The sequence below is a fragment of the Camelina sativa genome, chromosome 1 (genome assembly GCF_030686135.1).
Source record: "Camelina sativa cultivar CO46 ecotype springtype chromosome 1, ASM3068613v1".
Classification (NCBI taxonomy): Eukaryota; Viridiplantae; Streptophyta; class Magnoliopsida; order Brassicales; family Brassicaceae; genus Camelina; species Camelina sativa.
Genome location: NC_141880.1, coordinates 4,903,281 through 4,925,480, shown reverse-complemented (window position 1 = coordinate 4,925,480; position 22,200 = coordinate 4,903,281). Strand labels below are relative to the sequence as shown.

General features: G+C 36.8%; 6 protein-coding genes across 11 annotated transcripts; 5 read left to right on the top strand and 1 right to left on the bottom strand.

Moving 5' to 3' along the window:
* Nucleotides 1–425: 425 nt before the first annotated feature.
* LOC104776921 (uncharacterized) lies at nucleotides 426–1,633 on the top strand. Its single transcript, XM_010501098.3, has 2 exons — nucleotides 426–593; nucleotides 751–1,633. The coding sequence occupies exons 1-2, from the start codon at nucleotides 431–433 to the stop codon at nucleotides 1,476–1,478; spliced, it is 891 nt and encodes a 296-aa protein (XP_010499400.1). The 5' UTR covers nucleotides 426–430; the 3' UTR covers nucleotides 1,479–1,633.
* A 1,042-nt stretch (nucleotides 1,634–2,675) lies between these two features.
* Nucleotides 2,676–4,609, top strand: LOC104776915 (uncharacterized). The gene is made up of 3 exons (XM_010501086.3): nucleotides 2,676–3,472; nucleotides 3,718–3,775; nucleotides 3,879–4,609. Exons 1-3 carry the CDS (start codon nucleotides 3,076–3,078, stop codon nucleotides 4,363–4,365), a joined length of 942 nt encoding a protein of 313 aa, XP_010499388.2. The 5' UTR covers nucleotides 2,676–3,075; the 3' UTR covers nucleotides 4,366–4,609.
* A 1,104-nt stretch (nucleotides 4,610–5,713) lies between these two features.
* On the bottom strand, nucleotides 5,714–7,901 carry LOC104776905 (aspartic proteinase NANA, chloroplast). 2 transcript variants are annotated; one of them, XM_010501074.3, is made up of 2 exons: nucleotides 7,220–7,901; nucleotides 5,714–6,634 (listed from the first exon to the last, which is right to left on the bottom strand). In XM_010501074.3, exons 1-2 carry the CDS (start codon nucleotides 7,819–7,821, stop codon nucleotides 5,818–5,820), a joined length of 1,419 nt encoding a protein of 472 aa, XP_010499376.1. In that variant the 5' UTR covers nucleotides 7,822–7,901; the 3' UTR covers nucleotides 5,714–5,817. The 2 variants fall into 2 exon arrangements, with proteins under 2 accessions (XP_010499376.1, XP_087353733.1); XM_087497607.1 differs by having other exon boundaries at nucleotides 5,714–7,123; nucleotides 7,220–7,836.
* Nucleotides 7,902–13,309: 5,408 nt separating this feature from the next.
* LOC104776884 (serine/threonine-protein kinase AGC1-5-like) lies at nucleotides 13,310–16,411 on the top strand. 3 transcript variants are annotated; one of them, XM_087497432.1, is made up of 5 exons: nucleotides 13,848–13,939; nucleotides 14,062–14,110; nucleotides 14,236–14,308; nucleotides 14,413–15,336; nucleotides 15,408–16,411. In XM_087497432.1, the coding sequence occupies exons 4-5, from the start codon at nucleotides 14,468–14,470 to the stop codon at nucleotides 16,276–16,278; spliced, it is 1,740 nt and encodes a 579-aa protein (XP_087353558.1). In that variant the 5' UTR covers nucleotides 13,848–13,939; nucleotides 14,062–14,110; nucleotides 14,236–14,308; nucleotides 14,413–14,467; the 3' UTR covers nucleotides 16,279–16,411. The 3 variants fall into 3 exon arrangements, with proteins under 3 accessions (XP_010499354.1, XP_010499345.1, XP_087353558.1); XM_010501052.3 differs by lacking the exons at nucleotides 13,848–13,939; nucleotides 14,062–14,110 and adding an exon at nucleotides 13,310–13,589; XM_010501043.3 differs by having other exon boundaries at nucleotides 13,570–14,110.
* A 12-nt stretch (nucleotides 16,412–16,423) lies between these two features.
* LOC104776896 (uncharacterized) lies at nucleotides 16,424–17,756 on the top strand. Of its 2 annotated transcripts, none has more exons than XM_087497654.1 (5): nucleotides 16,424–16,715; nucleotides 16,796–16,930; nucleotides 17,034–17,055; nucleotides 17,136–17,202; nucleotides 17,429–17,756. In XM_087497654.1, the coding sequence occupies exons 1-4, from the start codon at nucleotides 16,551–16,553 to the stop codon at nucleotides 17,162–17,164; spliced, it is 351 nt and encodes a 116-aa protein (XP_087353780.1). In that variant the 5' UTR covers nucleotides 16,424–16,550; the 3' UTR covers nucleotides 17,165–17,202; nucleotides 17,429–17,756. The 2 variants fall into 2 exon arrangements, with proteins under 2 accessions (XP_087353780.1, XP_010499364.1); XM_010501062.2 differs by having other exon boundaries at nucleotides 16,463–16,715; nucleotides 17,018–17,055.
* A 55-nt stretch (nucleotides 17,757–17,811) lies between these two features.
* LOC104776865 (zinc finger CCCH domain-containing protein 37) lies at nucleotides 17,812–21,937 on the top strand. Of its 2 annotated transcripts, none has more exons than XM_010501031.3 (12): nucleotides 17,812–18,388; nucleotides 19,153–19,400; nucleotides 19,794–19,850; nucleotides 19,938–20,009; nucleotides 20,123–20,179; nucleotides 20,291–20,488; nucleotides 20,671–20,708; nucleotides 20,806–20,852; nucleotides 20,952–21,070; nucleotides 21,156–21,209; nucleotides 21,301–21,441; nucleotides 21,530–21,937. In XM_010501031.3, exons 1-12 carry the CDS (start codon nucleotides 17,998–18,000, stop codon nucleotides 21,677–21,679), a joined length of 1,572 nt encoding a protein of 523 aa, XP_010499333.2. In that variant the 5' UTR covers nucleotides 17,812–17,997; the 3' UTR covers nucleotides 21,680–21,937. The 2 variants fall into 2 exon arrangements, with proteins under 2 accessions (XP_010499333.2, XP_010499317.2); XM_010501015.3 differs by having other exon boundaries at nucleotides 20,662–20,708.
* The last annotated feature ends 263 nt before the right edge of the window (nucleotides 21,938–22,200 follow it).

Below are 22,200 nucleotides of genomic sequence, written 5' to 3'. Positions count from 1 at the left end.
TAATATATCATGATCCCATGACAATAACTTGTGTGTTTATTCTAGTACTATTTTTCTTACCAATGTTCCGAAGTATTTTGAAGTCCAGTAGACAACAATTTAATGAGTGTCCGTTAAAGCATACTATAGAAGATCATTAAAACCATTGCATTAAACTAAACTGATAATTACAGGAAGCAAGCATGCAAATGTATGGCAATAACGAAAATCACAAGTTAACTAGATACATAGATGATTTTGTTAAGGAAAGTGACGTGAACAACCATTGTCTCTAATCAGGCTTCCGTTTGAAGACACAGAGAAAAAAGAGAAACAACACAAGTTTGGTTATTCATATAGATTAATTATCCAAGGAAGAAATTAGTACTAATGTGGGTTAATCAATTAAATAATGAACACCAAGAGACTCTGTATATATAAAATAACGAAGATGAGAGAGAAATGGGAAATGAAAAGAGATGATATGGGACATCGATGCTGTGGGAAACACAAGGTGAAAAGAGGGCTCTGGTCTCCAGAGGAAGACGAGAAGCTTCTTCGTTATATCACCACTCATGGGCATCCTAGTTGGAGTTCCGTTCCAAAGCTAGCCGGTTTTGTATCTTCTATCTCCAACTCTTTTTACTATTTTTTGTTCATATATTTGTGAGAAATTCAAAACTAATTAGCAATGAGTGAACTAGCCTATGTGGCTATGTTCTTTTTTTATATATACTTTTGCTAACAGTATGTATATATGTGTGTAAATAGGGTTGCAAAGATGTGGGAAGAGTTGTAGATTAAGGTGGATAAACTATCTGAGGCCTGATCTGAAGAGAGGCTCGATTAACGAAGAGGAAGAGCAAATCATAATCGATGTCCATCGAATTCTTGGTAACAAATGGGCTCAGATTGCAAAGCACTTACCTGGACGCACTGATAATGAAGTCAAGAACTTTTGGAACTCATGCATTAAGAAGAAACTTCTTTCTCAAGGCTTAGACCCTTCTACGCATAATCTTATGCCTTCACATAAAAGATCTTCTTCTTCCTCTTCTTCTAATAGTAATATTTCCAAGTCAAAAAAGACGACGTCCATCATGAAGAACCCTACTGATCTTGATCAAACAACCACTGCTTTTTCAATCACAAACATCAATCCTCCCACGACCACTAAACCAAACAGACTTAAATCTCCTGTTCGGACTTTAATCCCTTCTCAAACCATGATCCCTATCAACGATACCATGTCAAGTCTTTTGGATGATGAGAATATGATTCCTAACTGGTCAAATGTTGATGAAATGGCGATCCACCACGAAGCTCCGATGTTGCCGGGTGATAAGTCAGTAGTAGGAGTTGATGATGATGATCTCAACATGGATGTTTTGTTTAATACTCCTTCTTCTTCTGCTTTTGATCCTGATTTTGCTACCATTTTCTCCTCTGCAATGTCTATCGATTTCAACCCCTTGGATGATCTTGGCTGGACCTTTTAGCTTAATTACACTATATTTTTCATTTTCTCAAGTGTATATATAAGTATATGAATAATTGCCCCTTTCTCCTTTTCACTAGTTTTGAAAAGCTGAGAGTTTTTCCAAATCAGTGTATCATTTTTCCCCTCATTAATGTAAAGAGTAGACTTTCGTTAGTTTTCACGTAAGTAAGGGCTTTTTTTGGCTTCAGCATCATTGTTTTATACTTGCGCAGCATCAAGTGGGCTAAATATGTTGAAAAATATGGTGTTAAGATAGCCCAATAGAGGCCCAATATATTCAATCAATAAAGTTCTTGCGTCGTTCGCCTATGATTGACGACGAGACTATACGGCGATATTCCTTCCGTTTATTGGTACGGAAATAATAATGCTAGTTTTTAATGAAACTTCGTGGGAAGAGCAACGGCAAAGAGGGAACATGTTACATTGCCACATTCTTTTGATTAAATTGCGGACTTAACACTTGTACATGAATATATGAACAGGTGTTGAAAATGTCAGTTATATTAATCACAAAACGGCAATCCAATTATTACGTTCCGATCCGCGCGCGTTAGAAATATTGATTGAACTGAAACAAAACGGATGACGCAAACATAATAATCTCATCTATATTTAAATCATTGAGCAGCAACACGAAGACGACACCGAGGCACAGTAGATCGAGAATAAAGGATATGTATTAAAGTAGTGTTTGTTATAATTACAGTATTGGTAATGATAATGGATAGAGAGGATAAATGGTATCACATGGTCTGTCTCTTACCTTATCTCCTTCATCGTAAACACTTTGATTACTTAGGTTTTGGTCCTTTTTTGAAATTCATCCCAATTTCTCCAAAAATTGCGTTCCATAAAAAAAAAATTGTGCATGAAGAGAAAATTATGTATGACAAAAGCAAAAGATGCGCGAAAGTTAACCGATCCGGTGACATACAATTGAACAAACACACTTTAATTAATGTTTAATTAATTATTTGTTGACTAATGAAGTATTGATTATTCTTGTAAATTAAACTGCTTTTGTAAATAGTATGATTTTTATGTGTGTGTGTGTGAGACAAAAATTATAAAAGAAAATATCACAAGATATATAGGGACAACAACTGAAAATTTTAAAATATCAGAAGATAATTAGGAAAGCAGCCTAAAATAATACAAGAAAGAATATCGAAGTACCAAAAGAAAAGTAAACACAAATAGTTAGGGAAAGACTTAAAAGGTCACATGGGATGATTTGGTGGCATCTTTGCATCAAATCCTCTGCACATGCTCTGCCTCTCTTCTCTTTTCTATATTCCTTCTCTCTCTTTTTTTTGTTATTACTTGTTGAACTAATCCAATAATATCCACACGGTTTTCGTTTTAGAATAATGTTCACTTTGTAATTAAGAATGTTTACATATCGCCCTTACACATCACTACTTTTCAACTTTCTCTGCCTCTCACAGTTATATATACGTACACAATCACTTCTCTTCTCTACTTCATCACCATTGATCGTTATCTCAACCATTCTCTCTCTTCCTCTTTACTAATACAGCTTCCATCATCCATCACCATTATATCTTAAGAATTAATATAATTAAGAGAATATGAGCAATACGGAGGCAATAAGTTTGACCAAAAGAGGAATGTTGCCGCCAAGTAATTGCAATCGTCTAATGGACCGCTCTGAGTCCCTCAAGAGGGACAGTGTGATGAGCAATAATGGTGCAGCCAAAACGAGAGGAAGCTTAGAGCGCAAGAAATCAAAGAGTTTTAAGGAAGGAGAGAGCTATTCTTCCTGGCTCATAACGGAGGCTCCTGGAAGTATAGCTGCCGTGAGGAGGGAGCAAGTGGCGGCACAACAAGCCCTAAGGAAACTAAAGATTGCTCATTACGGCAGATCCAAATCAACCATTAATTTTACTTCTTCTAAAGTCGTCCCTCTTCTTAACCCTAACCCTAACCCTCATCCTCAGAGGTGCAGCTTCCTCACCCCCACTTCTGGTATAAACCTATTTATCTCTTTGTTACTTTTTTCTGTGTGTGTTTCTCTTCAACATCTGATTTTACTATAAGTTTCAATTCAAAATCAGTTACTCAAAATCAATTGGTAATAATGTCTAAATTAGCTCATGACTCATATAGGATTATTATAGTACTTTTGAAGTTTTTTTTTTTGGTTTAACTTTAATATAGGTTCATCTTAATTTATATTATAGTTTTTAACAGATTCTTTTGGTTATCTTCAGATCCTATTTACGTGGCCTACCATGATGAAGAATGGGGAGTTCCAGTTCATGATGACAAGTGCGTACATAACACTTCTTTCCATATATGTAAAAAGGGTAATTGATATTTCATTTAATTCTCGTCAAATAGTAAATTAAATATCTTTAATTCTTTATTTCAGGATGTTGTTCGAACTGCTGACCCTCAGCGGGGCACAAGTAGGCTCCGACTGGACTTCAACCTTAAGAAAACGCCAAGACTACAGGAAGGCGTTTATGGAGTTTGAGGCGGAAGCGGTTGCCAAACTCACCGAGAAAGAGATGAGTGCAATAAGCATCGAATACAAATTAGAGATGAGCAAAGTGAGAGGTGTTGTGGAGAACGCTACAAAGATCGTAGAGATCAAGAAAGCGTTCGGGTCACTAGGGAAGTACCTTTGGGGATTTGTGAACCACAAGCCTATCTCCACAAACTACAAGATTGGACACAAAATTCCGGTTAAGACATCGAAGTCTGAGAGCATCAGCAAAGACATGGTTCGTCGAGGCTTCCGGTTTGTTGGTCCAACTGTGGTTCACTCATTCATGCAAGCCGCTGGTCTTACTAACGACCACTTGCTCACTTGCTGTCGCCACAATCCTTGCAATATCCTCGCAAACAATCCCTAATTATTTAAATTTTAGTTTAATTGAAAGCGTTGTTTTTATTTAACTTTCGAGTGCAAAATATAGGTGTAGGAAAAAAGATATTGCGGGTTTTTTTTTTTTTTTTTTTTAAAAAAAATTTGGCTATGTAAGATAAGCCTCGTTTGATTATTTTCTGTTGTGTGAGGTTTTTTAAAATCACATGTATAAGGTTTTTTTGATGTATGTGTGGTGTGACAAATTGAAATAGTAATTGATTTTCATTGGATTTATCTATTGTATAAAAGTTCTATAACGTCAATATTAGACGTTCAAGAATGGTCTAACGCCTAGCAAATTGAACTGACATTAAGCAAAAATCGATCGGTAGTTTGTTAATTGTATCCTTATATATGCTTAATTGGTGTAAAATTGTATACATAATGTTATATAACTTTTCAGGATACTGGTGAAAAGGATTAAAACATAATTAATTGAACATCTAAGACCAAAAGCCATTTAACCTTTCCACTAATCAATTTTAAACATATTAGACCAAAATTTAACTTGCCAGATGATTTTGGCCGCCTAAACGACCGGATGGAAAAATTGAGCATCTTCTTGGTTCCCATACGTATTATTATCATCATTTGATGGTCTATGATATTTTATTCACATTTGTACTATTGAAAGAAGAGTAAGTAGTGATTGATTCTCGTAGAAGCAAATGTCATGATGATGCAGCATGTGATGCTTCTCTGTCACCAATTATGATTGGATCATTTTAGTGGATGCCATGATGGGATTGGTCATTGGGTATGTGACTATGTGTTTCCCCCCATCCCCCAAATTTAACTTATTTTCTACAATTCCCACTCTTTTATAGTTTTATTCATTTCACAAGTTCCAACAACAACGCTCCTTCTTCACTCTATATGTTTATTCAATCTATATTTTCCTTTTAGTAGGTTTTAATTTTTGGTGTGTTGAAGATGATGTGATCTTTAAGCAAGGATGGGTTACTTTTGGTACAAAACAGAGTACTCTACAAGCGTTACTAATGTTCCATAAGTGACAGAGTGGAAAAAATGAAAAGAGACATATGCTCTGTGAAGAGAGCGCATGAGATCATACATACAACGATGCATAAGATTCCTATTGTCAGAAACAGCCTTGTCTTGTCAGAGTGTAAAACTTATCAGGAATGGACTTCTGAGCCCAATCTTATTACAATTAAACCCATTTTATCTGCTCTGGGTACAGCCCTTTTAACGGTATAAGTATGCCTTATCTTCTAAAGGCCCAATGATGACAAGTTTTGTAAAGGATGATGAAATCTAATCTAAATGATTTACAAGGAGATCAAGATGAACAAAAGTGCCAAATATTGCAATTTTTACAACAAACATGTTTTTATTACATTCACTAACAAAACAATATGTAGTATATTCCAATTAATCAAAAGTATAATTAACACAAGAGAGATGGACAAGACAGCTACGTGCAAGAAGAGGGAGCAAAAGACAAAGTTGAGGCCTTAAGATCAAACTCCCACAAATAATTCTGCTGCATTATATTCCCAACCACATTAGTCGCCGGCGTTCCCGCCGACATAAACCCTAAACACTTGACTCCAGGCGCAGCATCTACTAGGTAGCTTTTACGATGCGGCTCAAAACGTGCACCACCCTTCATATGAAACGTCAGTTGCGGTAGCTTGCTCTCGTTGAACCCGGCCTTGGAACTAAAACAATACTCAATCGGTACTCCTTCTGGTTTGACTCTTTTCAACTCAACAAGGTAACGTGCGAGCCCTGTAACCACCGGTTTATACGCGGCTTCAGACAATAACGTGAGGCTAGTTCCTGAGTCCAAGATAGTCCCACCACCGGCTGTTGCGTCCCACACTTTCGCGGGGATATTGAGCATGTCGTCTCCGAGGGAGATTCCTATGACGTTGATCGCGTAGAAGGGTGGAATGACACTAAGATCAAGCGGGGTGGTTCGTCCGGGGGCGTTTTTGGTGGCAGAGGAGGAAGAGCCAAAGATGAGATAATTAGAGACGTTTTTGTGTGAGAGATGATCAACGAGGCAGTAAGAGAATTTGGCACCGAAGAGACTAGTGGCTGTGGAAGTGAAGGAGAAATCACTATAGGCTAAACCAAGAACCCCATCAGCTCCGGTAAAGCTCTGTCCACTAAAGGAGCTACTGCAACCGATGAGGAGACCGTGGAGTCTAGCCTTACGACCACTAGTTAGACCAACAGTGATTGTCTCTTTTGCGAATACACCTTGTGCCGACCCTTCCGCATATCTATTCCAAAACCCATCAATTTAATGTTAAATACAAAATGCAGAAACTCAGATCATTAACAATTTTTGCATTAGGTTAACCTGTCGTAAGAGAGGTTTGAAAATTTATGTATGCACAAACGTCAAACCTAACTCACAAGTCACAATAAGTGACATTTATGTATAGTGCTGAATTGTAGCTCAACTCACATTTAATTTCACCCTCCCTTACATACACTTGCATCTAATCTATGCCACCCCCAAGAGTTCTCTAAATATAAACATATGTGATGAGAAGAGACAATGATATAGTGACAAGAGATAGTGAGATAGAGATAGAGATAGAGAGAGAGAGAGAGAGAGAGAGAGAGAGGTCCCTCTTCCCTTCTCCTCTCTCATTGATTGACCACCAAACTTTGTATCTAAAATATCTTGTCTCAAACACAAACAATTCCTTAAACAGCTATTTGTTCCTCCATTAAAATGTCTGTAAATTCCACCATCACCATCACTACAAATTCCAATAATCAAACCTACTTAATCACATTTGACTCTGTATTTAAATAATGCAAAAAAAAACATTACGAAATTGAGAAAAGTGTGTTACCTGTAATCGTAGGAGCAAGGAGTTGAAGGAGTGGGACAAGTAGAAAGTGAGAAAAGATTCATCAAATCAACTTTACAAGTCTGAGTAGAGCATCCAACTGTTCTAAAACTCTTAGACTCTTCAGCTCTAAACACTCTACGATTCTCAGCTTTACCTTTGCCTCTCCCACGGTACCTACAATTCACCCAAGTGAGCTCGCTCCCTGTATCAACCACCACTCTGAACTTCTTTGCCGGAGTACCGACCCTTATCTCCGTGAAGTACTGCGCCGTTCTGTAATCAATCCCTGATCCCAGAGGCATTTTAACTCCTCCTTTGTACATACGCTTCTGAGATATCAAACTGTGACGCTTATGGTCGGCGCCGGTAATGTCCTCAATGCGGCTGAGAGGATTTGGCCAGAGAGTCTCTCGGTGCGCTAATTCGAGCCGCACCGACGTGTCTTTAGTGGAATCTACGGCGGCGATTAGGAGGAGCATCGTCGTGGTGATGAGACAGGAGAGCACTAGGCTCTTCTTGTTTCTCTGCATTTTTTTTTCTTTTCGTCTTCTTGTTTTTGCCCCTTTTGGGTTCTGTTTCCAAAACAGAGTATTTATATACATTGATGAAACGCTTCTGTCTCTCTCTTCCTATTTTATTTATTTTATAATTATCAGTTAGTGTAAGGGGAAGTTACTCGTTTAGATTTGAATAGAGTATTAAATACTTTAAATGTTATGTAGTATTTGCTGTATTAGATAAAATTTTATCAAGTTAAGTATTAGTATTAGACTGTGATTTGTAAAATGTTATTTAAAATTTTAACAAATCAAAGTTATTGGATTCATATTTTTATAAAATCATTAAAAGTTTTGTGTTATTCAATTAAAACAAAAAAAATCAAGTATTGTGAATAAATTTAAGGAAGGGTATTGGTTTGTGATTTGAATAGAGTTTTAAATACTTTAAATATTATGTAGAATCTGTTGTTATTAGATAAAAATATTTTATTAAACTCTTGCTAAAGTTTAATGTTATTTGTTTGTGATTTGTAAAAGTTAATTTAAAATCTTAATAAATCTAGGTTATTAAATTCAGACTTTTATAATGTTATTAAGAGTTTTGTGTTATTCAATTAAAATAAAAAAACTAGAATTGTTAATGAATTCAATTATTATATTATTGGTTCTTGATTATATATTTTATTCACAAAATAAAATCATGAAAAATATCATAAAAATACAAAAATCGTATAAAACGTTTTACAAGATTTTAGAAAACTAATCAACAAAATTACATAATAATCTTTAGCAATTTTTAAAAGTCTTTCACCAAATTAAGGGCTTTAAATACTAGTAACCATTTAGGACAAAATTAGTGTTTACTTAAAGACGAAACGGGACATGTCCACGTTTGTATTTCCCACGTACAAGCTTTATGGTGATTTGTTCATAAACGCCTAGACAGAACAGTATTAAAACCAAAACACTTCTTAATTTGTTTTATTAATCTAAATACTATTCAAAAAGAATAAAATGGACTAGTATTACTATAAGTCTATTAGATTTTCAACACGTAAATGTTTAGAGAACATAGTTTCACATTTTTTTCTTCGTGGTCTTTTTAATTAGTTCATTCAACAAGAAAACAAAAGTAAACCTTTTGAAATGTAGCTAAATGGTCAACAATGACAGATATTGTGAGATCTATTCTCAAATTATTGAGTTTCTCACTTATTTTTTTGACGATTAATGTTTACTATGTTGGATCCTCCTCCAATAATTTTTGGTACAATTCGAAACTAAAGTTTCATTTACACAATGTTCTTCTTAGTTTTGTTTTAGAAAAAAATAATAATAAGATGAATGCATTTAATAAGCAGTAACAAAATTAGAGTTTGCATGATCTAAATTCCAAAAAGTGAAGTCGGTTATTTTTTTTAACTTAATTCTGACCACTAGGAAGAAACCGAAGGTATGCTAACGTATTCAAGAAGGGTGATGAAACTCTTACATCATAAATTATTTTATAACAAAAAGAAAAACACAAAATACGTTTCATATGATTGAGAGGGTTAGGTATAATATTATATATGTAATGGATGAATTGTACGGGGAGAGGCCAAAGAGAGTCAAAGTCACCATGGGGCGAGAGTAAAGATGTATAGCTGTCATATTCTCATTGGCTGTCTTTTGCACCGTTGGATTCTTGTAGAATTTCTTAGTTTTTTTTTTTTTCATTTATATTCGTCGGTTCAAATTTAAAACTAAAAAAACTGTATTATGGAGGAGATAGAGAGACACAAAACATGACATAATGTGTAGTATTTTTTATCGGAGTATATCCGAATCGAAAGAGATGCGTGCACACTGTGTTGCGTTAAACTCCAATCCAAGCTACGCTGGCCTCATCTCAAAAAAGTCTAAACAGTTTAAAATCAAATACTATCGTATATTGGTAGTGTCACCGCTTGATACTGTGTATATACAGATTGAACAAACAGTGAAATGTTATTGTCTTTTTTTGGTAAAAAATGGCTTGTTATTTTATTCCTAGGTGTAATATATAGTTAGTATCACCGAACCTTTTAATTTAAGATTATAAACTAATTAAAAGTAATAAAACTATAGATATATAGTAGAATATCCTAACTGCTCGAGAAATATGAAACGAACGACAAAGACAGTGGATGATGAAAGGGAGATTAATTCAAACTGCCAGTTTGCACTTTGCACACAATAATGTTATACGATTAAAACAATCTTAAGGTGACGACAAATGAAAAATATTATAACAACCCTAAGGAGACTTCATGGACGCCTCATTGCTACTTCCTTCCCTTATCTCCTTAACTCATTAATATATCAATTTACATAGCAAATTACCAAATTCATAATGTTCGATAAGCGACAGGTTATGTAGCTCAGTAGCGTAGACTACTGCATGACGGCGTTATATATATATTTTTTCCATCCGTCATAATAAGTCGACAGTGTTGAATAATACAGGGAGGTGTATTGACTATTTATTTGGTTTAATCACGGGTCTTTTCGGTGATTTGAATAAAATTAAATGTTGGTAACACCAACAAGTTACAAGGCTTTTGCCGATTCAGTGAATTATATATTCAAGCACAGACATGTATAGACAACAAATTAAAATGAATACATAATATAGCTAATATTTGAAACTGTTTTATTTTATTGTGAGAAGAACAAGTAATTGTATCGAGAAGATGATGATAAAAGGATAAAGGCATGAAAGGCCGGTGTTGATTGATTCTCTGCCGCAAGTATAGAAAAAAAACGAGTTATACCATAATAATTACAAGCAAGTAGCCACATGACGATATTTATTTTGTGCGCTAGTCATTTATAACCATTTGTATGATAAACGTGAATACGAATAGGCCAGGCAAAGAAAACATGAAGACAGATATGCTATTTAAACCAAATTGAATTTTTCTTTCTAAAATAAAGAAAATATATTCATTTTTTGTTATTAGGATCATAGAAGAGGGTAAGTAATATCGTCGTCGTTGGTGTGGATGTACTCTACTATGATATTGGTTGGTTAAACTAAAAGACTAAACAAGTAACAATCTGTGATATCACCAAACGCCTCATTGTTGCCAACGATTTGTTGGGAGTTGGGACCCCACGTATGTCAAACAACTCACCCCTAGCGATGTAGCAATGGGCCAAACCGTTGCGGTTTGTATCCAATATGATTTGGTCCGCCAATCACGGATCGGTCCACACTAAAGTATAGAAGAAAAAAGAGTGGTTTAATTTGGACGGATGGGCCATTACAAACTTAATCTTAAACAAGCTGAATCAGGTTTGCGAGTAGTTGTTACGCAGTCAATCATTTTGTAACCGCATATATACAGTAATAGATAAGAGTTATATAAAACCAGCTTTTATAGCTAGATCTTGAAGAAGACAAAACAAAAGAGTCATCAATACCATTCTTTTGACATGAAATCACTTGATTAGTATATATATTTGCTAGACTAACTTAAATAATACTGCATTGTTGGTTTATAATTATACATGTATGTGTACAAACACACGTCAAAAAAAGAACGACCGTATTTATACTTGCACCTTCGTTAAGTAAGTGGTGTAGACATAGACCGTATGGTACAAGGAAAGGAGGAGAGATGGTGTGTAATGTTATCATGACATCATCCATATGCCCCGCCATTGCTTAATTTCCAGATCATCTATCTTATAATTGGTTTTTGTATTTATCCCATAATTGATTTCTTTTTGTATTCATCTGTTTGACATATCCCTTATATATTAAAAGAAAATCATTTTGGAGAAAAATCTGATCTGTCATTGTGAGAAAGCTCTATAGCCATTTATTATTTATTAGTATTCCATAAAATTACATAAAACTGCCACTGACTATATATATATATATATATATATTTTGTCAATTGCCACTGCTCTTCAATTTATTTATATACACAATATTTTGCTCCTATAAATTCTAAAATTGATGAATATTATTCAATAATTGATAAATTATATATTTTCAAAATTAAATTAATTTCACTATGTATTGTAATATAATAATATGACTATATTATGAGATGTAAAAAAAATATATATTTAAAATCAGATTTTCAGAAATATAAATAATGTTACCTTTCTAATAATTTTATAAAGCTCTAATAGTGAAAGAATCGAAGATCATTTGAAACTGACTTAATGTTTATTCTTTTGCTAAAAACAATAACTATATTTGCCCAAAAGAACATATGATCACCAATTGAAATGACATGGATATATAATTTAATTTGGATAACTATGTAGTTAAACATTATATATAAATATGTAGTTATAGTGATTTTACAGAAATCTTAAAATTTAAAAAATCCAGTTCAATAAAAAGGAAAACAAGTAATAATATTATACAAATAGCTAAGATATATAGGGATCTAATGACCAATAAAAATTTATTAAATCCAGTGATATAATATTGTAACTAAGACCAATTATATAAGGGATTTAATGACCAATTATAGTCTTCCCCCCCCCCCCCCCCCCACGAAACAATTTATAATTTTATATCTCCATCAATTACAAGCACAAATATTACTTTAAAAAACTAAAAATATCCAAATTAATAGAATTCTCCATAATAAAATACCTTCTGGTATCTCATATAGAAAATACTTTATATCCCATTTTCTTTTTTTCCCTTCTTTTACTATATTATTTTCATGAAATTGTCATTAATATAAGTATGGAATATTACATTCAATAATTGAAAGAAATCTATATTATTAATTGGGGAATACACTTAAGGGTTTAAAAAAAAATCATATCAAATATCGATGTCACTAAACTGACCCAATTTACATATTAGAAAGAAAAAAAACATGAAACAACAGATTTATTATATTTTAGGAAATCGTTCAAATTATTTCAATAATAATCAGGTTATGAGAATTTTTGCGTGGGTATATTCATGTATGACAAAAAACGGGACGAGAATTTTCAAAACAAGAATTCAAGCAGAACATATGCGGACGTACTATTTACTCATGTAAATTACGAGGAATGAGTTTTTTTGGGTAAAAAAAAAATAAACGTTGCAATCAGACATATTAGACCGGTTTGATAGCTTGACAATTATGTTTTTTTAATAATTTATGAAAAATAACTCCGCACGTACGTGCGGGTCCGAACCTAGTACAACAAATGAACAAACACAACTAACAGAATTCAGAAAAAAAGAGAACTTTTGCATTTAAAATGAAGATATTAAATAATAAGATTATAATTTTACTCTAAAAGAAGCAAACAGAACTATATATGCTTAAGCTACTTATTCTAGTTGTGTAATTTGTGGTTATTTGATTATCTTCTCTAGTCCCCAACCTTTATTCATTATATTGTTAGATAAACACCTAGCAATGCAAATTCTGCTCATACAAATCTATTAGAAAAGAGAACGTATGCATTTTGTTTCTTTTTTTCACAAAATAAAAGAAAAAACTATTTTCTCAGAAAGAAGAGCATAGTGCAGATTAAGATGGGGCTAAATTTTGCACGGGTTTATGATAAATCTAGCTGAAATGGGCTTTAATAAAGAAGCCCATGAATCGTAAATAACCAAAATTCGAGTTTCCTTGTAAATTTCTCCGGTTGGTCTCTCCCGTGTTTCTGGGTCGCTGCTTTGATTCGTCGGCGATGGAATCGGAGAGGAAAGACAAATACTTTGCAACTCCTTTGACTTGGTATCTCGGAGTCATGCTTCATTTTCGAAAAAACGTTGCTAACGGTTCGAACCCACTACCTTGGACGCCGTCGAGAACAATTCAATTGGAAACATCACTTTCTTCTCCGTTGGTCAGAAGAAGAGGAGAGACCAGGTTAGCTATGACTGTAACTAAGCTCCTGTTAGCAATGTCTGGCTGCATTTGGTTGACATATGTCTTCTGTCGATGAACCAAATTAGGTAAAAATGGTTAATTTAGACAAAAAGAAAAAAAAATGGAATTAGGGAGAGAGAGAGAGAGAGAGAGAGAGAGAGAGAGAGAGAGAGAGAGAGAGAGAGAGAGAGAGAGAGAGAGAGAGAGAGAGAGAGAGAGAGAGAGAGGAATAAACGGCAATGTATGCGTAAGAGGGATGAGAGGCTAAGAAAGTTTCCCTCTCTCCATCTCTTTTGCATCTCCTCTTGTATCTCCTCCTTTGAAAATGTTCTCTCTCTCTGCTTTTCCAGGTTGAGATACTATTAAGGGGATTTTTATACGTTTACAAAGACAGGACATTTCAAGTCCCTCTTTCTTCATTTCTGGATTTGGAATCTTGGAACATTTTAACTTGTTTTTGTCTTTGTTTTAGAGTTTGATATTTGCATTATGGGAAATACATACTCTTATCTCTAAACATGGTTCGCATTCTTGATTTTTCGTAACCTGTTTCAAGATTTTCACTTTTTTTTCTCGTTTCTCTGACGCATTACAATCTCTTTTACTTTTTTTTGTATGTGTGTTGTTCCTTGCTTTCTGGTGGCAGTTTCTTCGGTTTGACATGGTTTGATTCTCCTCAGCTTGTCTTTTGTATCAGCAAGGAAGCGTGATCATCTCAGGTAAAACGGAATTTTAATGTTTCCCACGCATTTTTGCTGTTGTTGTCTTCATGTTACATAGCAACAATGCATCTTTAAGGTGATTTTCTTTGATGATTTCGTAGGTGAGCTACTTTATTATAACCGAAGAACCATCATCAACCTGGAGACGTTCTGAAAATGGACTTAGCTTCCAAGAAGAACACAGCTAATGTCGGCTCCAAGGAGATTGAACCAAACGTAAAACCTAAGTCGCCTCGTGCAAACCTCTCTCCATTTTCACTTAAACTAGGAGACAATGTTCCCAGGAACCCTCATTTAGATCCCAAGAAGATGGATCCTCTTGTCAAACATCAACCAGCAAAGTCTCATGAACCTCCTCCCACTGCAACGAGAGCTGCCAACAACGAGGGTGATTTAAAGCATAATACCTATTCGAGCGATGGTGATAGCTTACCTATGCGGAAGAATCCTCTTAAAAATCTTCATTATGATCCCAAGAAGATTGTTCCTTTAACCACCCCTGAGATACAATCACCAAGCGGCAGAAATCATCACCACCCTAGGACCAAGTCCCCAGACAACAAGAGAGCCCCTAGAAATAATGCCGACTATACCTATGGTGATAACTCGGTCGGTCCATCAGCTACACTTTTCAAGCCTCACACGGGAGGGGACGTCAGATGGGATGCCATTAACTCAGTCGCTTCAAGAGGTCCTCAAATAGGTCTTGACAATTTCAGGCTTCTGAAACGTCTAGGGTATGGGGACATAGGCAGCGTTTATCTTGCGGACCTGCGAGGGACAAATGCAGTTTTTGCGATGAAGGTGATGGATAAGGCCTCCTTGGCTAGCAGAAACAAGTTACTGAGGGCTCAGACCGAAAGAGAAATCCTATCCCTGCTTGATCATCCTTTCTTACCGACACTCTATTCTTACTTTGAGACCGATAAATTCTACTGTCTGGTCATGGAGTTCTGCAGCGGCGGAAATCTCCATTCTCTCAGACAGAAGCAGCCCAGCAGGCGTTTCACAGAAGAGGCCGCGAGGTTAGTAAAAACATTCAATGTATTTGGCGTTGGAGCTTACATATTATCTTCTCTGATGAGTTTGTTGACAGGTTCTACGCGTCTGAAGTGCTATTGGCTTTGGAATATCTACACATGCTGGGGATTGTGTACAGAGACTTAAAGCCAGAGAACATCCTTGTTCGAGATGAAGGCCACATAATGCTCTCTGACTTCGACCTTTCCCTCCGTTGCACTTTTAATCCAACCCTCGTTAAGTCCTCCTCAGTCTGCAGCGGGGGAGGTGCTATCCTCAACGAGGAGTTTGCCGTCAATGGCTGCATGCATCCATCTGCCTTTCTTCCCCGCCTCCTCCCTTCCAAGAAAACCCGTAAAGCCAAATCCGACTCTGGCCTTGGTGGCCTCTCTATGCCAGAGCTCATGGCAGAGCCAACAGATGTGCGGTCAATGTCCTTTGTGGGCACACACGAGTACCTTGCTCCAGAAATCATACGTGGCGAAGGACATGGCAGTGCTGTGGACTGGTGGACATTTGGGATCTTCCTCTATGAGCTTCTCCATGGGACCACCCCGTTCAAGGGGCAGGGAAACAGAGCCACGCTGCACAACGTGGTGGGTCAGCCACTGAAGTTCCCGGATAGCCCGCATGTGAGCTCAGCGGCACGTGATCTCATCCGTGGACTTCTAGTGAAGGATCCTCACAGAAGGATTGCTTACACGCGGGGAGCCACAGAGATAAAGCAACACCCTTTCTTTGAAGGAGTGAATTGGGCTCTGGTGCGCAGTGCTTCCCCTCCTCACATTCCTGATCCTGTTGACTTGGGACCATACACTGCCTCTAAAGGGAAGGCCAAGAACCATGGAGTTGGTGATCATGGTAACTCAATTAAGCCTGAGCCTCTGGTCACCTGTGCTGCTGGTCCAACCGATGATACGGCATATATAGATTTCGAATACTTTTAGACTAAAAAACTTCACAAGCTGAAAAGTTCTATGTGTTTTTTTTGTTCATATTCTTAATTTTTGACCAATACAAATTGTGATTTATAAACAAGAACAAATGACTTGGTTTAAGAGACATGAGTTTTTACTAAAAGGGTGAAAGCATATTTTGTTTGTAAGACAACACTCTTGTCGACATAATAGAGCCATTGGTTCCCAATATCTCGCTGCCCCTTTCTTATCGTCATCCGTACAAAATAACTCTCAAGTTCCTTCCTTTTCACTAGGCAGAGATGTTGAAGCACTGTTTTGTGTCTCATAACGCCGCCAGTGATCTCTATTTCCCTTTCTCCAACTCCAGATTCAACCCTGCAAGCTGCCGAAAGAAGCCACCTCGTCTCACCTCCTGCGTTGTCAATGTTGGATTCCAAGATATCGCTGAGGTCATCCACAACAAGGTTTCACCTTTTTTTCTCTTCTTTCATTCCTTGGGAGGGTCATTCGTCACTTAGGCTTTTTTGATTTCACCGGCGTGAAGGTACTCATAGCTGCTGGGACTTCCGCTGCGATTGGGCAGCTTTCAAAGCCCTTCACTTCTGTGGTTTTGTATGGGAAAAAATTGGACTTTAGAAGTGTCTTTCAAGCTGGAGGTTTCCCTTCAACACATTCATCTGTAAGCTCTTCTCTTTCTTTCTCTTTTCCTCTAATAACCGTGTTTGTTTATATCTCTGACATTGTGACTTGATTCCTGAGAAATTAGTCTGTTGTGGCTGCAGCAACTGCAATTGCTTTTGAAAGGTGCTTAGCTTGAAAACCTTTCTTTTCTCAATTCCCCCAAATATATATTCATTATGTAATCTCCTATGGTGTGGTTTCAGGGGGTTTGCTGATTCCATCTTTGGTCTAACTGTGGTTTATGCTAGCCTTATCATGTATGATGCCCAGGTAATGTTCCCCTTTTCCCCAAAATTCGAACTTGCATTACACAAGTAGCTAGGATGATCTCTAAAGAAATGCTGAGGCTGGCTGGCTTTTGGATTGAAGTCTCAGTACACCTATTGTATCTATAGATCTTGGCTGGTTCTCCTCAGTATTCATGCTTTAGTTATTGCTTGTATAGGATATGAGTTAATAATGTCTCATATCTCATATTTGATTGGTACCATCACAGGGGGTGAGGAGAGAAGTTGGGAAACATGCGAAAGTGTTGAACAAACTAACAGCAAATGCTAGTAGAAGTGAAGTGATGAGTTTAAAGGGGAACAAATCTAACAAGGTTTTACAAGCAGACGAGATCAGTGAGGAAGTTGTTCCACCATTGAAAGAATCAATAGGACACACTGAAGTTGAAGTCATAGCAGGGGCTTTGTTCGGTTTCTTAGTTACCTTCAGTGTTTATTCCCTTCTGTAAAAAAAAAAAAAAAAGCTCCAAACTTTTATAAACTAAATATTATTTTTGTGTGTTGTTTGATAAGAAAGAAAGAGAGAGAATTTAATAATGTGGAAATTGCAATTAAACAGAATCAGTGGTAATGTCAAAATCAGTTTTGATGGATGATGGATCTGAGAGAATTGTTCTGTTTTCGTTGGTTGTTTTAGCGTTCGTTTGCTTAGACTTGGAACAATAAAAAGTAGAGAAACAAACAAACCCCACAAACACACAACACACAATAGAGTTTGACACCAAAAAGTACAAAGCTTTCCTTTAGGGTTTCTCTTTTTTTTTTTCCTTCCAATCGAATGGCACATCGTCAATTGTATAGCTACGCTCTTCATCAACCTTCCCACGCTGCTGCTGCCTCTGCCGTATCTCCAGCTCCTCCGCCGCAACCGCCAATTACTGCTCTTTCCTCTCTCTACGGTTCCTCCTCTGCTGACCATTATTATCCAGATACCACGTTTCGTTTCTTAGCTCGTGACGGATCCGAAGCTTTGAGCAACTACAATTCAGGGACTCTTGCATCGTCTTCCGCTATGTATCACCATCTGCCTAACACGACGGCATCGCATTTGGCGTATCCGCAACTGCTTCAGCATCAGGAAGCTTCTTCTTGGCCGCCTGGTGTCGAGGTTCCAGGTGCTGCTTCTGCCGTCGAGCCTCTTCCTCCTGGTGTCAAACGCACCTCTGAAGGTACTACTATGCTCTTCTTTTTGTTTTGTTTTCCTTACTATTCTGAGATCTGCATCATTTTCTTATTTATTGCTTGGGAAAACTATGCCGTATAATTTGGAAATTTAAAGACTTTAGCTTTTCCCTTTTCTCTGCTCATCGTGATTCTAGTCCTGGTCATAGCGGAGACTTTAGGTCTCTTCAATTGCAGCATAAAAAACACAGCTTTAATGATGGTCTCTACTCTCTAGCTTGGTATTTTTTAGGAGAGATCTTACTTTACATTTGCACAAGCACATTTATTGTTGGGTTGTATTCATTTGTGCTTTCTCGTTAGCTAGAATTGAGGTTTCATTGGTCTGGCCAGCTGCTTTGTTTTGTGTTTGGACATTAAGTTAGAATCGCAAGTATTCAGATCGAATTACATCCCTAAACTGTATTCTATATAGCTTATTGTAGTGTTCTTATTTAAGTCTTTGTTGCTTTAGAAGTAGCTGAAGACTATTGTTTTTAAACTTGACCTCAATGTTTTGAGTTGAACACCTTAGTGATTATGCAGTATTAATTGATGCACTCTATGGGTTTCAGTAGACTTTAAGAAATGATTGTGTGTAAACCATAATTTCTTACTGGAAGTTTAACTAAAGATACAATTGATGCTATATTTTGGTTTCTGCTGTAATTATCTGCTACATTTATTACCCCAAATTTATTTTCAAATTATACTTATACTCAGTACATATATTCTCATTTCGTTGTATATTATTGTTTATTATGTAATCTAGCGCTCTACTATCCGACTCTGTTGGGTGCCCATAATACAATTGGTCAAACCGAAGCTTGGTATACTACAGACTATTTTACCAAGCGCCCTAAGTTGGAGAGTACGAGCCATTTGCCTGTATATCCACAGAGGGCAGGGGAGAAGGATTGTACCCACTATATGCAAACAAGAACATGTAAATTTGGAGATAGCTGCAAGTTTGATCATCCTATTTGGGTTCCTGAGGGCGGAATCCCAGATTGGAAAGAGGTGATCGTTTACTACTATCTAAGTATTTCTTATGCCCTCATATGATATTTACATTATTATGGTAACGTTTTTCTATATTCTGTTATGAACTTATATGTTTTATACTGCGGGAGTTTGTGCCTAATTACTTTTTATTTTTAACTATATACTATATTGTTTTTGCTTGGTCTCGGAGGGCTTAGATCTACTACATTATCATGAAAGTATAGACATGACATATGGTAGCTTGATTGTGAGTCAACACTTGAGCTTTTGCGACCATGTTTGTTATCCTTGCTCTTCCCGTTGTCAGATCATTCCTTGAATTGGAAGAGACAACATACTCATTTTCTTGGCATTCCATGATAAAATTGATATGATTGTTTTTGCTTATGAATATCCTTTTTCATTCAGGCACCAGTTGTACCAAATGAAGAGTACCCTGAGAGACCAGGAGAACCAGATTGTCCTGTAAGCTGCTCGTGAGAACTTTTCGAGCTATATTATTTCTGTTTTGCCTGAGGATCTGATTATTTTTTTCTATTTACTGCTGTCCAGTACTATATAAAAACACAACGCTGCAAATATGCTTCAAGGTGCAAGTTTAATCATCCGAGAGCTGAGGCTGCAGTAAGTGACTTTTCCATTTTGCACATAAAATCTAGTCCTTGTAATATGTGCTGGTTTAGTTTTTTCTTGGGTTGTGCATGCACATAAAAGCATTATGCTCTTATATATTTCAGGCTAGTGTTGAGAATCAAGATGTGTTGCCTGAGAGGCCTTCTGAACCTATGTGCACAGTAAGATACACACATAATAGACTCGTTAATACATATCCGCTTTTTGTAAATTCCCTTACAGATGAAACTGATTTTGATTAGTAATTTGGCAATGTTTCGTTTCTGCATCAGTTCTACATGAAGACTGGAAAATGTAAATTTGGTTTAACATGCAAGTTCCACCATCCAAAGGATATCCAGCTGCCATCATCTAGTCAAGGTAATGGTAGCAGTGAGGTGTTAACCAGTGATCCTGATGCCACAAACAATCCGCATGTCACATTTACCCCAGCGTTGTATCACAACTCGAAAGGACTACCTGTTAGACCGGTAATGAATACATCAATTTGCCTTAAGACTGATCTATTATCTTATAGGCACAATTGGTGAACTTTTTAGTGTCTTATAGGCACTATACTTAGAACTGATGAAGATGGTTTGTGAGCATTATGTGCTGGCATGTTCTGAGATCTGAGAATGAAGTTTCACTAACTAGACTGTAGCTTTTGCAGGGGGAAGCGGACTGTCCATTCTATCTCAAAACTGGAAGGTGAATATCTGTTGTACAATACTAGTTCGTTGGTTACAACCTTGCTAATAAAACTGTGACATTAACGTTCTAACTGGTTTCCCGTTTCCACAATCAGCTGCAAGTATGGCGCCACTTGTCGCTACAATCACCCTGAGAGGACTGGTTTGTGATCATATCAATATTTGTCGTTCTTAGAGGCTTTAACGTATCACTTTCATCTATTAATTCTTGTGATGTGCAATGTTTTGATTTTGTGCACAGCATTCATCCCCCAAGCTGCTGGGATAAACTATTCTCTACTTTCGTCGAACGCTGCGAATTTAAACCTTGGGATGGTTACACCAGCTACCTCCCTCTATCAGACTTTGTCTCAACCCACGGTAAATGCCTTATATTCATGTTGTACGAAGTATTCAAAAGCTCCTCCTAAGTTGCTAGAGGTTTACAAAGTTGAGCTTGGTGCAGCTTGGAGCGGTTTCAGCAACTTATCCCCAAAGACCTGGACAATCAGAATGTGACGTGGGTATTCTTGTTTCTTTTTGAGAAAGTTGAGCTGTGCTTCTACATATCTGTTGGACTTAACAAAAAGTCTTGTTCTCCAATATTACAGTACTACATGAAGACAGGGGAGTGCAAGTTTGGAGAGAGATGCAGGTTCCATCACCCAGCAGATAGGTTAAATGCAACGGCCAAACAAGCTTCTCAACAACCGAATGTAAAGCTGAGCCTTGCAGGGTATCCCAGAAGAGAGGTACCTACAAGTACAAAGTGGTATCGTTAGAAGCGTGCATGTTATGAGTTTGTGTGCTAATGCCATAGAATAAAAAAAACTGTTGCAGGGTGCGCTTAATTGCCCTTATTACATGAAGACAGGGACTTGCAAATACGGGGCAACATGCAAGTTTGACCATCCTCCTCCAGGTGAGGTGATGGCTAAGACCACTTCAGAAGCTGATGCTGCTGGAGCAACAACAGAAACTACTCAATGAGTATCCCAGCTTTGTGTAAGATAAGATGATATTGTGTTCAGGCTGATTGTGTTGTAATCTTAGTTTACTTTGTATGTTCTTTATCTGTTTCGTTTGAAGATGCTTCTCCCCCCCCCCCCCCCCCCCCCCCCCTCTCTGGGTTCTCCATATCATCCTAAAACGAAAAGAAAAGCTTGAGCGAGTATTCTTTAGTGAGTAAAAAATTCCCATCTTATTATTTTGCTCAGTTGAGCTAATAAAGTCAAAGGTGTTCCACTACTGTTTTATCAATGATTCAATACTTTAACCGGATTGATCCTCCGTTGATTTGGTCCCCTTGGTAAATGCCGTTTCCCTTGTGATTTTTGTTGATGGCAATTATCAGTAAACTCCAACCAATCACCCCAGTAAGATGAATCAATACGTATCAACAGGATGTGACAGTTTGACAGAGAGCCAGTGCATGTAACATGCTTCTTCAGCAAGAAACACGTCGGTGCTAACTGCTAAACCAAAAGGTGGGGTCCTAAAGTCTGTTCTTG